The sequence below is a fragment of the Muscardinus avellanarius genome, assembly GCF_963383645.1.
Source record: "Muscardinus avellanarius genome assembly, chromosome: 3".
Classification (NCBI taxonomy): domain Eukaryota; kingdom Metazoa; phylum Chordata; class Mammalia; order Rodentia; family Gliridae; genus Muscardinus; species Muscardinus avellanarius.
In genome coordinates, this window is record NC_137788.1 from 90,206,475 (window position 1) to 90,221,234 (window position 14,760).

The 14,760-nt window shown below is 46.5% G+C and overlaps 1 protein-coding gene across 3 annotated transcripts in view; it reads left to right on the forward strand.

The window, feature by feature from the left end:
- Positions 1 to 271: 271 nt before the first annotated feature.
- VCAM1 (vascular cell adhesion molecule 1) overlaps positions 272 to 14,760 on the forward strand; it is a gene marked incomplete at both ends in the record, with an annotated part of 30,349 nt that continues 15,860 nt past the window's right edge. For 2 of the 3 annotated variants that reach the window (XM_080690630.1, XM_080690632.1), the window contains 4 exons: positions 272 to 335; positions 895 to 1,170; positions 4,030 to 4,350; positions 6,024 to 6,290. In XM_080690630.1, coding sequence (XP_080546756.1) covers positions 272 to 335; positions 895 to 1,170; positions 4,030 to 4,350; positions 6,024 to 6,290 — 928 coding nt within the window. The remainder of the gene's footprint in view (positions 336 to 894; positions 1,171 to 4,029; positions 4,351 to 6,023; positions 6,291 to 14,760) is intronic. The other variant, XM_080690631.1, reaches the window with a different exon arrangement.

Here is a 14,760-nt window from a genome sequence, read left to right on the forward strand (position 1 = left end):
ACAGAGCAATTTCAACACTGCCAGCCGCTGAAGGGGTTAATACTGGGACTTGGCTGGGTGTCAGTTAAATTTTTCCCCTGGCTCTGGCCCGGGTTTCCCCTTAAAGGGATTTCCCTCCGCCTCTGCAGCAAGACCCTTTATAAAGAGCAGACTTTCAATTTCCCTCACACTGAGCCTCTCTGGCTTTGGGAGCTGAAGAGTTCCCAGGCACTTTCAGGTGGGAAACGAGGCTTCCGGAACCATTACCTTCTCCTCACAGTAGCAGCTTAGAATGGCCGGGAAGATGTTCGTGATCTTTGGAGCTTCCAATATACTTTGGATAGTATTTGCAGCTTGTAAGTTCTTCTGGGTCTGTTTCAAATGTTAGCATTCCCTGTTCGCCCTGGTTTGAGCTGCACTTTGTTTTGCTGTGGTCGTGGAGACAGGCACCAGAATCTTAAACAATGGGGACAGTTAATTGAACATAACTTAGAATGTGCTATTGACTTTTGCTAGATGCCAGTGTACTGTTGTAGTGAGAGCTGCCCTTGGATGTGTTTTGATATCCTTTCCCCAAAATCAAATGAGTAGTGTGGATTCTATCTGTAGGAGGTCTCTCGCTTGAGCTTCCTGTACTTGATAATGAGGTTGAACTTAGCAAAAATAAGAAAACAACCTTGATAAATGGGCATTGAGGTCGAGCTGAGCATTCTCCTGAGTGAGGATGACTCCAGCACCTTCCTCAGCGGCGATTTCACTGTTCTTTGGCTGCCTTGCAGTTTGTTTATTTGAAGCAGTTAAGGAAAGAGATGAGCCAGACGGGATTTTGAACATTTTTAGTAGAACAGAGGCGAGGCGGTAGAATACTAGAGCAACTTGTGGTAAGTGTGCTTTTCTGTTATTTTGCTTTTGCAGCTCAAGCTTTTAAAATCGAGACATCCCCCGAATCCAAGGTCCTCGCTCAGATTGGTGACACGGTGTCACTGACCTGCAGCACCACGGGCTGCAAGTCTCCATCTTTCTCTTGGAGAACCCAGATAGACAGTCCGTTAAATGCAAAAGTGAGGAACGAGGGGACCGAGTCCACCCTGACCATGGATCCTGTTAGCTTTGAGAATGAACACTCTTATTTGTGCACAGCAACCTGCGGATCTTCAAAGCTGGAAAAAGGAATCCAGGTGGAGATCTACTGTGAGTGCTTTCAAGAATCTTGGGTTTCTTTCAGTTTTGCTTCAAATAGTCTTTAAAGGATGTATTTTTATTTTTATTTATTTATTTATTTTTATTTTTTTGGTGGTACTGGGGAAGGAACCCAGGGGCCTTCTACCTCCAGGCTACACTCTTCAGACCTATTTTATATTTTATTTGGAAACAGGGTCTCTCTCTCTTAAGCCAGCTAAGGCTGGCTTCGAACCTGCTCAATCCTCCTGTCTCAGCCTCCCAAGCGCGGGGATTACAAGCATGCGCCACCACGCCTGGCTTTAAAGGATGTATTTTTAAAAATTTAAAAATAATATATCCGTGTCCAGGTCTCTGGATAGACAACATATGACATATAGAAAGCTAGGGACAGCTGAGGCTTAGCATTAGACCAGAACACACATCTTGACTTCTTGGTTCTATCTTCGCCACCGTGAGGGCAGGCATAAGACTCGGCCTACTTGGGGCTGATTTCCTTCACCTTGAAAATCTCTAAGGTTCTTTTGTTCTTCATTTCTGAAAACTTCCATTTGATTATACCGTATATATTTACTTGCTCATGCATCTAAATGATTTATGAATTTTATGCTACAGAGATTTTCCATTCGTTTATCCTTATGCAATTTGGTACCTAATGTCAGTTTACAGACTAATTCAGTAATAGGCTTCAGAATAAAAATTCCCTTTAGACATAGTAATATATACATACAAACATTTCATTGATTTAGTGTTGGTGTTGATAAATTCAAGACCTTTTGTTGTTGTTAACCATAAAGTACCAACCTCCCAGGTATTCATATAGTGAAAGGTTTGCCTCTTGAATGTGAAGGAGCTTTCCCGGTTTAACAGCCTGCCAAGAATACATTCTACTCCATTCTCAGTTTAGCAAATAAAGTTATCAAGACAAGTAAAAACTAACCTCATGCCAGTAGTTTGTCTTTGGTTACTTTTTTTTTTTTTCCAAGTACTGGGGATGGAACCCAGGGGCATCTACCTCCGAGCTACACTCCCAGCCCTATTTTTTTATTATTTATTTTGAAACAGGGTCTCACTGAGTTGCAAAGGGCCTCACTAAGTAGCTGACTGAGGCTGGCTGCAAACTGCAATCCTCCAGTCTCACTCTCCCAAATGCTGGGATTACAAGCCTGCGCCACCATGGTCGGCTTATCTTTGGTTACTAAGGACCTCTCTTTCTAAAACCCTGTACTCACACATGGTCGTTTCTTCACGAACACCTCATTTGATTATCTTCATGAGTTACACTGGTTCCTTTCTACTAAACTGGAGCTCAGCCTTGCCCAGTAACCTTCGCTGAAATTTCAACAAGCCCCATGTGTTGGTAAAGCGCCCCAAGAAACTGCGCCTGGCGGCTGCTTTCAATTATGCTAGTTGTGAGCACATAGTTTATGTCTGTGCAGCCTTCTGAGTGCCTTCAGAGGTCCCGTTATGTAAATACGGGCAAAGTAGCAAGTTCTTATATTACCTGTCATAAAACGAAATGGATTATGGGCACATTTCTCACAGAATGTAAGGGACAGAAATAATTGGTGGAAAAATTAAAAACACCATGTGTTCACATGGCAAAGCACTGCCAGTTCCTCTGTCTTTTGCCCCCAAGTACCAAATAGCTGAAGACTGAAAAAGGGGGGATGAGGACCCTTCTGGCTTTAATTATCTCGCTTGAGCTTTTCCTCTGTGGCTGTTTCTCATTATGCTCAACAGTTCTGTCTCCATGCCACATTTGATTGCAATGTTCTTTGGAGCTGGGACCTTTGTGTTCTTCTTGTTGCACGGTCTCGAATCCACCAACATGTTACCTCGAGAGAGAATGTAATGACAAGCTAAGGCTGGCAGAGGCGGAACGTGCGGTGTGCTCCTTCGCCCTGTAAGCTTCAGTGGAGCCCGGGTTGGGTCACTGAGTTAGGCGCTTCAGGAAGCCAGTGCAGAATTGAAAGCTCACCCAGGTGTACCTTTCTGGTGTCTGAATTCTTGCCAGAGACACTGTTTGCAGAAGTCAACCAACTGTTTAAAGCTGCCACTCTTGTCATTTCTTAGCCCATCTTGCACAAGCACTGCTCTTTGCCAGGACATTCTGAGCTTTCGATTCCTTATCTGTAAAGTGGAGCTCCGTCTACCCTCACTAAAATAAGAGAATGTGATATAATGTTTACCTGTAGTGGCATTACAAAGGAATAGAAATTCCAAGTGCAAGTTTCAATTTAACTGTTTACTTGCTCTGTGACCTTATATAAGTTATGCAAAGGTACTAAGTCCTAGGTTTTGTATCTGTGCAATGTGGTCTCTATCTCTGAGGCTTATTGTGAGGATAAACCAAAATTATTTGTTAATCTATAGAGCAATGGCAGACACATACATTTTTAATTAACATTAGAGTTTTTCCCCTTTCTTTAATAACATACATGCTTTAATATATACAAGAATCAAAACTGGAGAATCTTCTAATCGGTGGTTGATTGTGATTCTTGCTTCTTGAGCCCGCTTAAAACCATGAAAAGCAATTTAAACATCAGTTCTGCTGCATTAAGATTGTATTAACAGTTGGGCATGGTGGTGCACACCTGTAATTTCAGTACATGGGAGGCTGAAAAAGGAGGATCATGGGTTTGAGGCCAGAGTGTTTACTAAGTGAGACCTTGTATCAAAACAAAACAAAAAATAAATAAGTAAAATAGGACTGGGGTTGAAGCTCAGGGGTAGAATATCCCTGTCAATCTCCAGTATATTCCCCCAACAAAGGACGGTATTAACAAAAACATTAGATTTGACCTGCATTGTGCAAATGCAGTTAGAGATCGGAAAACCCATGCGTGTATTCCTTTGCCTTTGCAGCTTTCCCTAAGGATCCGGAGATTCATTTGAGTGGTCCACTGGAGGTCGGGAAGCAGGTCACGGCCCAGTGTCTGGTTCCGGAAGTGTACCCCTTTGACCGGCTGGAGATAGAGTTACTGAAGGGCCATCATGTCATGAGGAATCAGGACTTTCTAGAAGATATGGACAGGAAGTCCCTGGAAACCAAGAGTTTGGAAGTAACCTTTATGCCTATGGTGGAGGATATTGGAAAAGCTCTTGTTTGCCGAGCTAAATTACACATTGATGAAAGTGATTTTGTGACCAGAGAAAGGGAGATCACTAAAGAACTGCAAGTCTACAGTAAGTGCTTTTGACAATGGTCTAGTCTTTATGGGAACTTAGTCTTGGACACGTGTAGCTATAAACTTAGCAACTAGGTTAACAAGAAACTTGTTTGCAGTTCTTACCGCATTTTTATTTATTGAGAGAAGAATATTTTTCAACAGTGTAATTTAGCAAAATGAACATCGGATTTGGATTGAAAGTATGTGAGCTTAATTTCTGGCTGTTAATTGCATGTCCCAGGGTTCCTTCGTTTTTCTATTTCCTTGCCTATCAAAGGAGAATCGTAATACTACTTGGAGAGTACGAAATCGACTCAAATGTTTTTAATCATGTTTTGCAGACTTGTATAATGTGCTTTGGAATATTAGTTTCATATGTTTAGAAAGTTGACAAAGTGCGTGCTTATTCTGTGTGAGTGTCCTCATATGCATACACACATCCTCACACGTACACATGCTCATCAGGTGGGCCAAGGCAATGGGGTTTGATTGCTTCCCCTCTTTCTGAGACTGATAGGAGATTTGAGACAGTCTTATTGTCCTAAAATTGTGTATGAGCGTGAGTCCTTCGTGTGCTCTGTTTTATACTAAAACACCATATTCCACTTTGGGAACTACGTTTAAAAGAACCATTTCCTGCTATAACAGATGTAGCCTAAAGAGAATGAGACGAGAGGGTTCTGACAGTGTTTGGAGAAGGACTGTCAACACAGGAGATATTTCCCCCAGAGAATGCAAAGGGCAGACAGGAGAGCTTTAACTGTTTTGTGTGAAAGAAGGATTAACTTCTGTAACCTCAGAGGGCTGGCTGAACTATGATCATTGTATAAAAGCTATTTACAAAGAGAAAGATTTCAGCTCAAAAGGAGAAGGTTTTCTAGTTAAAGATGTTCCAAAATCAAACTGACTGTTCTGTAAGACAGTGGGTTGCCTTTCTCAGTAAATATTGAAGCTGGCGAGGTGTGGTGCTATATGACTATAATCTCAGTACTTGGGAGGCTGAGACACGAGGATTCAGGTTCAGGGCCAGCCTCAGCAACATAGTGAGAACCTCGGCAGCTTAGTGAGACTCTGCTTCAAAATGTAGAAGTAGAAATGAGTTCTAAAAGGAATGTTGTAGCTCAGTGGTAGAATGCCACTGGGTTTAATAATTAAAAAATAAAAGATGAAGCTGACTTGGATGTGGTAAGGATGAGACTCCTACCCTTATTTATAAGATTGAGCCATAGGACTCTAACGGCCTTTCTTAATTTCTGAATATCAATGACCATTTGAAAACACCAAACATAAAAAAAGTAATCAAGTTAGCTGGGTGTGGTGGTGCATGCTTGTAATCCCCACATTTGGGAGGCTGAGAAGGGAGGATCCGGGTTTGAGGACAGCCTTGGCTACTTAGGCTCTTTGTAACTCAGTGAGATCCTGTTTCAAAAATAAAGAATAAAAAATGGGGCTGGAGTGTAACTTGGAGGTAGAATGCCCCTGGGTTCAATCCCCAGTACTGAAAAAAAAAAAAAAGTAATCAAGTTAGTCTGAAATTAGACCGACTATTGTTTAATGACTCAGTATTTTACTTGGCAGAGAAAGCTTTTCAAATCTGTGGAAGCATGTGGGAATGGACGGGGAAAGAAGCTCATACCCCTGTTGGGGAGACGATGCTCAGCCACTGCTAATGCATCCCTATCTTTTCAGTCTCACCCAAGAACACCGTTATCTCTGTGCATCCCTCCACAAGGCTGCAGGAAGGGGACTCTGTAACCACAACGTGTTCCAGCGAGGGTCTGCCCACTCCAGAGATTTTCTGGAGCAAGAAATTAGATGATGGCAACCTACAGCTCCTTTCTGGGAACGAGACTCTCACCTTAATTGCTATGAGGATGGAAGACTCTGGAATTTATGTGTGCGAAGGAGTCAATCCGGTTGGGAGTGACAGAACAGAGGTAGAATTAATTGTTCAAGGTGAGTAGGATCTGGAAAAGGACGGATAAGGGTGCTGGCATTGGGAACTGTGCAACTCCAACACAACTTCAATGCTGAAACTCCTTCCCTGCGTGTCACTGATGTCCCGGATTGCCCTGTAGTTTAGCGCGAATGTGTACTGACCACGCCCGTACTTGTCATCAGTCTCCTCCCAGAGTTCCTGGGGCTCTACCTCTGATTCTTTTCTACTCCCATCATTTCTTCACTCCCTCATTCTTTGGTTTTCTCTCTTCCTCCGGCCTCCTGGCTATCAGTATTTTCAAGTTACCACACCCGGTTTTCTCACTCTAGTTTTCCAAGAACTGGACTATATTATGTATACTAGTTATTTCCAAATTCATGTTCCCAGTCTGTGTCACCAAGTCCCATCAGTTCTACCTCATGCTGTCCCGGAAGTCCGGCCTCTTCCTCGGCCCTCTTTCCTTCGCCTTACCTTATCATCTCTCACTTGGACTTTTGCAAATGTTCTTTTTAAATATATATGCTTTTACCGTAACTCTACACCATGGGGAGGTTCACAGTGACGGGAACAGACATGCACGCAGCACTTGGGAAGTATCCCTCCAGTCCCACCTCACTACCTGACCCTGACCTTCCCATACATATTACTGAAATTGGTGCTGGTAATTTCATATATGTACATAACATTATTTTAACTCTTTCCTTCATTGTTCCCCTCCTTTGTTCCCCTCCCTTTTCCCCTCTGCAACCCCCTTCCACTATTCTACTGGTATATTTCCCAGTTTCTCTCCAGCTTCCACAAACGAGAGAACACATTTAACCCTTCACTTTCTGACCCTGGCTGATCTCCTTTAGCATAATATTCTTGAGTTGCATCTCTTTTCCCGCAGACGATGTCATTTTGTTTTCTCTTTGCGGCTGAGTGAGCATGTCCTTCTTTGTCCATTCATCTATAGATGGACACCTAGTCCGCTTCCATCATTTGGCTCTTGTGACTTGCGCTGCTAGAAACATGGGCATGCCTGTGTCACTATAGTATTCTGACTTCAATTCCTTTGGAAAGATACTCAGGACTGGTATGGCTGAGTCAAATGATGGTTCCGTTCCCATTCTTCTAAGGAACCTTCATACTGACCTCCATAGTAGCTGCATTGATTTGCAATCCCACCGGCAGTGTGTAAACGTTCCTACCTACTTCTCTGTATCCTAGCCCGCATTTGTCATTGCCTGTATTCTTGATGACTGCCATTCAAACTGGAGTCAGCTGGAAACTCAGTCTTGTTTTGATTTGCATTTCCCTGATTGCTAACAGCACTGGGTGAACACCAGTTTGTTTTTGGCTTTTTATATAAACTTCCTATAATCTCTAAGAAACAACTAAGGGCATTTTATATCCATTTTACAGATAAGAGAATGGAGCCTAACAAAGATTAATAATAATGCCATCAATTGATTATACACATAATATTTGTCAGGAGTTCTACAGTTTACTTTATATATTTTACTTCAACCTTCACCATAACTCTGAGGTAGATAAAAACTCAGACTCCATATCGTTCATAATTTGCCCGGGGTTAAGTCGCTCTTTGGTTGTAGTTACAGGCTCATTTTCACCCCAAACCATGACTTTTCATTTGTACTTAATTGTCTGTATTATTTGTTTTAATTGTCAAATCATAACTGTATATATATATATATATATATATATATATATATGGTACAATGTGATGACTCGATTTATTTATTTGGTGTGAAATAATTAGATTAAGCTAATATATCTATCATCTCACTTACTTGTTTGTGGTGAGACTTTTGAAATTTACTCTTTACCTTTTTTGTTGTTGTTTTTGCGGGTCTGGGGATGGAACCCAGGGGCATTCTACCTCTGAGCCCTATTTTTTTTTCTTTATTTTGAAATAGGGTCTCACTGAATAGCAAAGGGCCTCACTAAGTAGCTGAGGCTGTCCCTGAACCACTATCCTTGCTCTCTCAGACTCCCAAATGCTGGGATTACAAGTGTCTGACACCATGCCCAGCTTTACCATTTTTAAATATATAGAACATTAATTATAGTAACCTTGCTGTTCAGTAGATCTCAAAAGCAAATTCCTCCGCACTGAAACTTTATGCCATTTGACCAAAATCTCCCCACTTCCTTCCTATCCCCTCACCCTAGCCTCTGGTAACCACCAGTCTACTCTCTGCTTTTATGAGTTTTACTCTTTTAGGATTTATTTATTTATTTTTATGGTACTGGGGGTGGAACCCAGGGGCTTTTCTACCTCCGGGCTATACTCCCAGACCTATTTTATATTTTACTTGGAAACAGGGTCTCACTAAGTTGCTGAGAGCCTCACTAAGTAGCTGAGGCTGGCTTTGAATTTGTGCAATCCTCCTGTCTCAGCCTCCCAAGTGCGGGGATTACAAGCGTGCGCCACCACTCCTGGCTCTCTTTTAGGTTTTACATGTGAGATTGTGTGACATTTGTCTTCCAGTGTATAGCTTATTTCATTCAGCCCAGCATCCTATAGATTCATTCATGTTGTCTTTTTTTTTTTTTTTTTTTTTTTTACAAGAGTTAATTTTTACTTTTGAAGTGAAATTTAGATAATCATAGAAAACAGAGATAGTAGAAAACACAGGAAATTATCTTAATAGGACCTCACTGCAAACTTTTTGAATAGTTTTTAAATATAACCATCTTTATCACATGGAATATTTCTTAGCCTTAGACAACAGTTAAACGACATACCATTATACTGATGTAAAGTATACTGGCCAAGAATATAAATTTTTATCCCATCAAGATGTTAACCTATCATTTTTGCAAAGGGGGACAGCCACCAAGATAATTCAGATGAACTGGAGGTGGATACTAGTGCACAAATTTAACAGGCACTTTTAAACTTATCCTGAATAATACCTTCAAATCCTTTAAAGGCTCACAGGAATAGTGTTCACAGGGCTTGTCAGCATCTGGAGGCTTATTCCTGAATTTAGGGCCTTGTTCCTGCAAAGTCTCCAAGAGGGACAGTTTTAATTTTAGACATATGAATCCAGGAACTGTGTCCCTGTGATTAAAAAAAAAAAAACTGCAGAAGTACTAAGAATGTCAAAAGGACTCTTTCATTTTGGGAGAAGCTGATTCAAGGGAGAATCCTATTTTAGGTTTTGAGTAAGACAATTATTTGGTTGTACTTTTGCCACATAGGTTAATGGTGAATATGCTTAACCAGGTTCCCAAAGTGTTTGGAGGAGCTAGCCTCTTTTTTATTATCATTACCTCCTGAAGGCTCACTACTGCATAGCCTGATTTCTGAGTTTCTTGAGTTATGAAGCTACTCTCATCAACAACGCATTTCACATCAGAGTTAGTTAGAGGCTGGTCATCAGGATCAGACCCGATAGGATACAAGAGTAGACTCAACATTTTTTTTTTTTACAGGTTTAAGACATTACAAACTTATTTGGCCTTGGGGTGCTTTTAACCCCAGGTACAATATAAAGCTCTTTAGAAAAATACTCTTGGAGAAACAAAACAAGCAGAGAACTAAGCCCTGTATCTAAAAAAAAAAAAAAAAAAAAAAAAAAAAATCAATATTTCACCTGTCACCTCAAGAATCACCCAGGCTTCTTTATTGCAATATCCAGATGGTTTCATGGCTGATCAGAGGGCACCTTGCTTTGGGCATCCTCAGTCTTTGAGGGCAGCCATGGTGGGAGCAGATGGCCTCACTTCCCTTCAGGGATAAGGGCAACATGCTTCCCAATGTTTCCTCTTTACAGAGGTGGTGCAGCCCAGGTGCAGATGGACTCTGCTCAGGACACAATGCTCAGGCGCTTTGAAATAATGGCAGGTGCCAGGCCTCTAGCTTCTTTCCCTCTTTCTATCTTTGAGGAGGCAAGGACTTATTACCCAATGCTAGGGCTGTTAAATGGACTTGTCCCTGTGTCTGCATTTGTCTCCTCTGGTGATTATTTCTACCTCTCTCTATTGTTGAGAAACCCCAAAGGCCAAAACTTAAAAGCTGATTAATGGGAGTCTAAGTTTCAGAGACACAACGGGGTATGCATCTCATTTTTGTTAGACCAAACATAATAGTCAGGTTTTGAAATTCATTAATATATCCATCAGAGTTTTCTGAAAATTGACCCAATCTTTTACACTGGCTTAGCTCTGATAGTCCATTGACCCATTTTTACATTGGGCTGCACTGGTATCTATAAGTCTATGTAAGCTAACAGCATTGACAAGAATCATATAGCTCTAGAATTTTATAATTTTAGAGAACAGCATTAATAATAAAAATAAACTTGTTTCCTGATAGATGATTATATTTTTCTTATGCAAGAATAAGACATTTACTCAGTCAGGACAAACAGATGTAAACCAGGTCTTAATGCTGAATCTTTGAATAAAAATGACAAAAAAAAATCTTATTAGTCAGCTCACATACAAATATAAAACCCATACACCTTTAACTTATAAACTCTTTTGACACATTTAGATGAATCTAGATACATAACACATTTAGTTCTCAGATATATGTTCACAGTCTATATTTTAGAAACATTTGTTTTTTATATCTAATTTATCCATCTTAATAGTCAGTAGCTTAAACCATCATTTTAACAAAAATCCTCAAAATAAAAATTAGTGCCATTTTTATGTTTTGATTTTACAACAAACTTCAACCTTTTTTTTTTTTTCTTTTTTTTTTCTTTTTTTTATTTTTAATTGGTGCACTGTATTCATACATCATAGTGGGATACATACTTTTGTAGACATACATGCACACATTGCCCAGTCAGCCCCCACCCGATCCCCACCCCATTCTCTCCCTATCCCTCCCTCCCATGCTTGGCTTAGTGATTGACATCTAGTATTATAGCAATTTATCCAAAATTAAAAATGATAATCTCACATAACAGTTTCATTTCTCTGATACCAAGCTTTTGATGACTTAAAGATAACATTTCAATATTTTTTTTTGCTTTCTTTCTTACCAGAGAATCTATTTTTTCTATTTTTTAGGTGAAACTATCATATATTTATATATTTATTTTTTTTAATTAATTTATTTTTTAAATTGGTGCATTGTAGTCATATATCAATCACATTGGAGTACAAGACTTGAGAGGATATACAAGCACACATCATCCAATTAGCCCTCCTCCAGCCCCCGTCCCATTCCCTCCCCCTCCCTCCATCCCACACTTCTTTGGTGATTTACTTTGATACATTTGTTTATGTACCTCCTGTATTTTAAAGAGGCTCCGTCCTCCAGTATTACATACCCTCTGATTGATCACATTAGTTGCTTCACTATAGGGCCCTTTCTATAGCTCAACCTCTTCCTGTTGCCCTTTTCCTCCTAGTTATTGCTGATTAAGAGAAGCGTCTGATTTATATTTTCTGCGATATTTCTCTGTGCATGCTGCGTTGCAAGTACCAATCCCACTCTTGATGGTCCCAGTAGTGGCCTGGCTACTCAGTGGACTGATCCAGACCTCGCTGGCTCACGCAGCGGCCTTGCCTCATGGGAGGACCCAGTTCTGGTCTCGCTGGCCCCTGAACCGGTCAAACCCCTAAGCTGGCTTTGGTCCCGACCTTGGAGGCCGCAGGAGTGAACTTGCCTAACGCCAGGCTCCGATGCTGGCCATTGGCCCCTGCACCGGTCTAACCCCTTGGCAGGATTCCAATCCCGGTCTCGGAGGCCCCAGCACTGGTAATGCCTCAAGGCAGGCTCCGATGCCGGCCTCACTGGCCCCAGCACCGGCCTAACCCCTTGACAGGCTCTTATCCTGGCCTCAGAGGCCCCAGTACCGGCCTTGCCTCATGGCAGGCTCCGATGCCGGCCTCACTGGCCCCAGCACCGGCCTAACCCCTCAGCAGGCTCTTATCCTGGCCTCGGAGGCCCCAGTACCGGCCTTGCCTCACGGCAGGCTCTTATCCTGGCCTCGGAGGCCCCAGTACCGGCCTTGCCTCACGGCAGGCTCCGATGCCGGCCTCGCTGGCCCCAGCACCGGCCTAACCCCTCGGCATGCTCCGATCCCGGCCACGGAGGCCCCAGGACTGGTCATGCCTCACGGCAGGCTCCGCTGCCGGCCTCGTTGGCCCCAGCACCGGCCTAACCTCTCGGCAAGCTCTTATCCTGGCCTCGGAGGCCCCAGTACCGGCCTTGCCTCAAGGCAGGCTCCGATGCCGGCCTCGCTGGCCCCAGCACCGGCCTAACCCCTCAGCAGGCTCTTATCCTGGCCTCGGAGGCACCAGTACCGGCCTTGCCTCACGGCAGGCTCCGATGCCGGCCTCGCTGGCCCCAGCACCGGCCTAAACCCTCGGCAGGCTCTTGTCCTGGCCTCGGAGGCCCCAGTACCGGCCTTGCCTCACGGCAGGCTCCGATGCCGGCCTCGCTGGCCCCAGCAGCGGCCTAACCCCTCGGCAGGCTCCGATCCCGGCCTCGGAGGCCCCAGCACTGGTCATGCCTCAAGGCAGGCTCCGATGCCGGCCTCGCTGGCCCCAGCACCGGCCTAACCCCTTGGCAGGCTCTTATCCTGGCCTCGGAGGCCCCAGTACTGGCCTTGCCTCACGGCAGGCTCCGATGCCGGCCTCGCTGGCCCCAGCACCGGCCTAACCCCTCGGCATGCTCCGATCCCGGCCTCGGAGGCCCCAGCACTGGTCATGCCTCACGGGAGGCTCCGCTGCCGGCCTCGTTGGCTCCAGCACCGGCCTAACCCCTCGGCAAGCTCTTATCCTGGCCTCGGAGGCCCCAGTACCGGCCTTGCCTCACGGCAGGCTCCGATGCCGGCCTCGCTGGCCCCAGCACCGGCCTAACCCCTCGGCAAGCTCTTATCCTGGCCTCGGAGGCCCCAGTACTGGCCTTGCCTCACGGCAGGCTCCGATGCCGGCCTCACTGGCCCCAGCACCGGCCTAACCCCTCGGCAGGCTCTTATCCAGGCCTAGAGGCCCCAGTACCGGCCTTGCCTCAAGGCAGGCTCCGATGCCGGCCTCACTGGCCCCAGCACTGGCCTAACCCCTCGGCAGGCTCTTATCCTGGCCTCGGAGGCCCCAGTACCAGCCTTGCCTCACGGCAGGCTCCGATGCCGGCCTCGCTGGCCCCAGCAGCGGCCTAACCCCTCGGCAGGCTCCGATCCCAGCCTCGGAGGCCCCAGCACTGGTCATGCCTCGAGGCAGGCTCCGATGCCGGCCTCGCTGGCCCTAGCACCGGCCTAGCCCCTTGGCAGGCTCTTATCCTGGCCTCGGAGGCCCCAGTACCGGCCTTGCCTCACGGCAGGCTCCGATGCCGGCCTCGCTGGCCCCAGCACCGGCCTAACCCCTCAGCAGGCTCCGATCCCGGCCTCGGAGGCCCCAGCACTGGTCATGCCTCACGGCAGGCTCTGCTGCCGGCCTCGTTGGCCCCAGCACCGGCCTAACCCCTCGGCAAGCTCTTATCCTGGCCTCGGAGGCCCCAGTACCGGCCTTGCCTCACGGCAGGCTCCGATGCCGGCCTTGCTGGCCCCAGCACCGGCCTAACCCCTCGGCAGGCTCATATCCTGGCCTCGAGGCCCCAGTACCGGCCTTGCCTCAAGGCAGGCTCCGATGCCGGCCTCGCTGGCCCCAGCACCGGCCTAACCCCTCAGCACGCTCTTATCCTGGCCTCGGAGGCCCCAGTACCGGCCTTGCCTCACGGCAGGCTCCGATGCCGGCCTCACTGGCCCCAGCAGCGGCCTAAACCCTCGGCAGGCTCCGATCCCGGCCTCAGAGGCCCCAGTACCGGCCTTGCCTCAAGGCAGGCTCTGATGCCGGCCTCGCTGGCCCCAGCAGCGGCCTAACCCCTCGGCAGGCTCCGATCCCGGCCTCGGAGGCCCCAGCACTGGTCATGCCTCAAGGCAGGCTCCGATGCCGGCCTCGCTGGCCCCAGCACCGGCCTAACCCCTCGGCAGGCTCTTGTCCTGGCCTCGGAGGCCCCAGTACCGGCCTTGCCTCAAGGCAGGCTCCGATGCCGGCCTCGCTGGCCCCAGCACCGGCCTAACCCCTCAGCAGGCTCTTATCCTGGCCTCGGAGGCCCCAGCACCGGCCTAACCCCTCGGCAGGCTCTTATCCTGGCCTCGGAGGCCCAAGTACCGGCCTTGCCTCATGGCAGGCTCTGATGCCAGCCTCGCTGGCCCCAGCACCGGCCTAACCCCTCAGCAGGCTCCGGTCCCATCCTCGGGGGCCCCAACACTGGCCTTGCCTCACGGCAGGCTCCGATGCCGGCCTCGCTGACCCCAGCACCGGCCTAACCCCTCAGCGAGTTCCGGACCCGACCTCGGAGGCCCTAGCACAAGCCTTGCATCATGGCAGGCTCCAATGCCGGCCTCGCTGGCCCCAGCATCGGTCTAACCCCTCTGCAGGTTCCAATCCCGGCCACGGAGGCCTCAGTAGTGGCCCTGCCTCACAGCAAGCTCCGATGTCGGCCACTGGCCCCGGCGCCCGCCTAACCCCTCA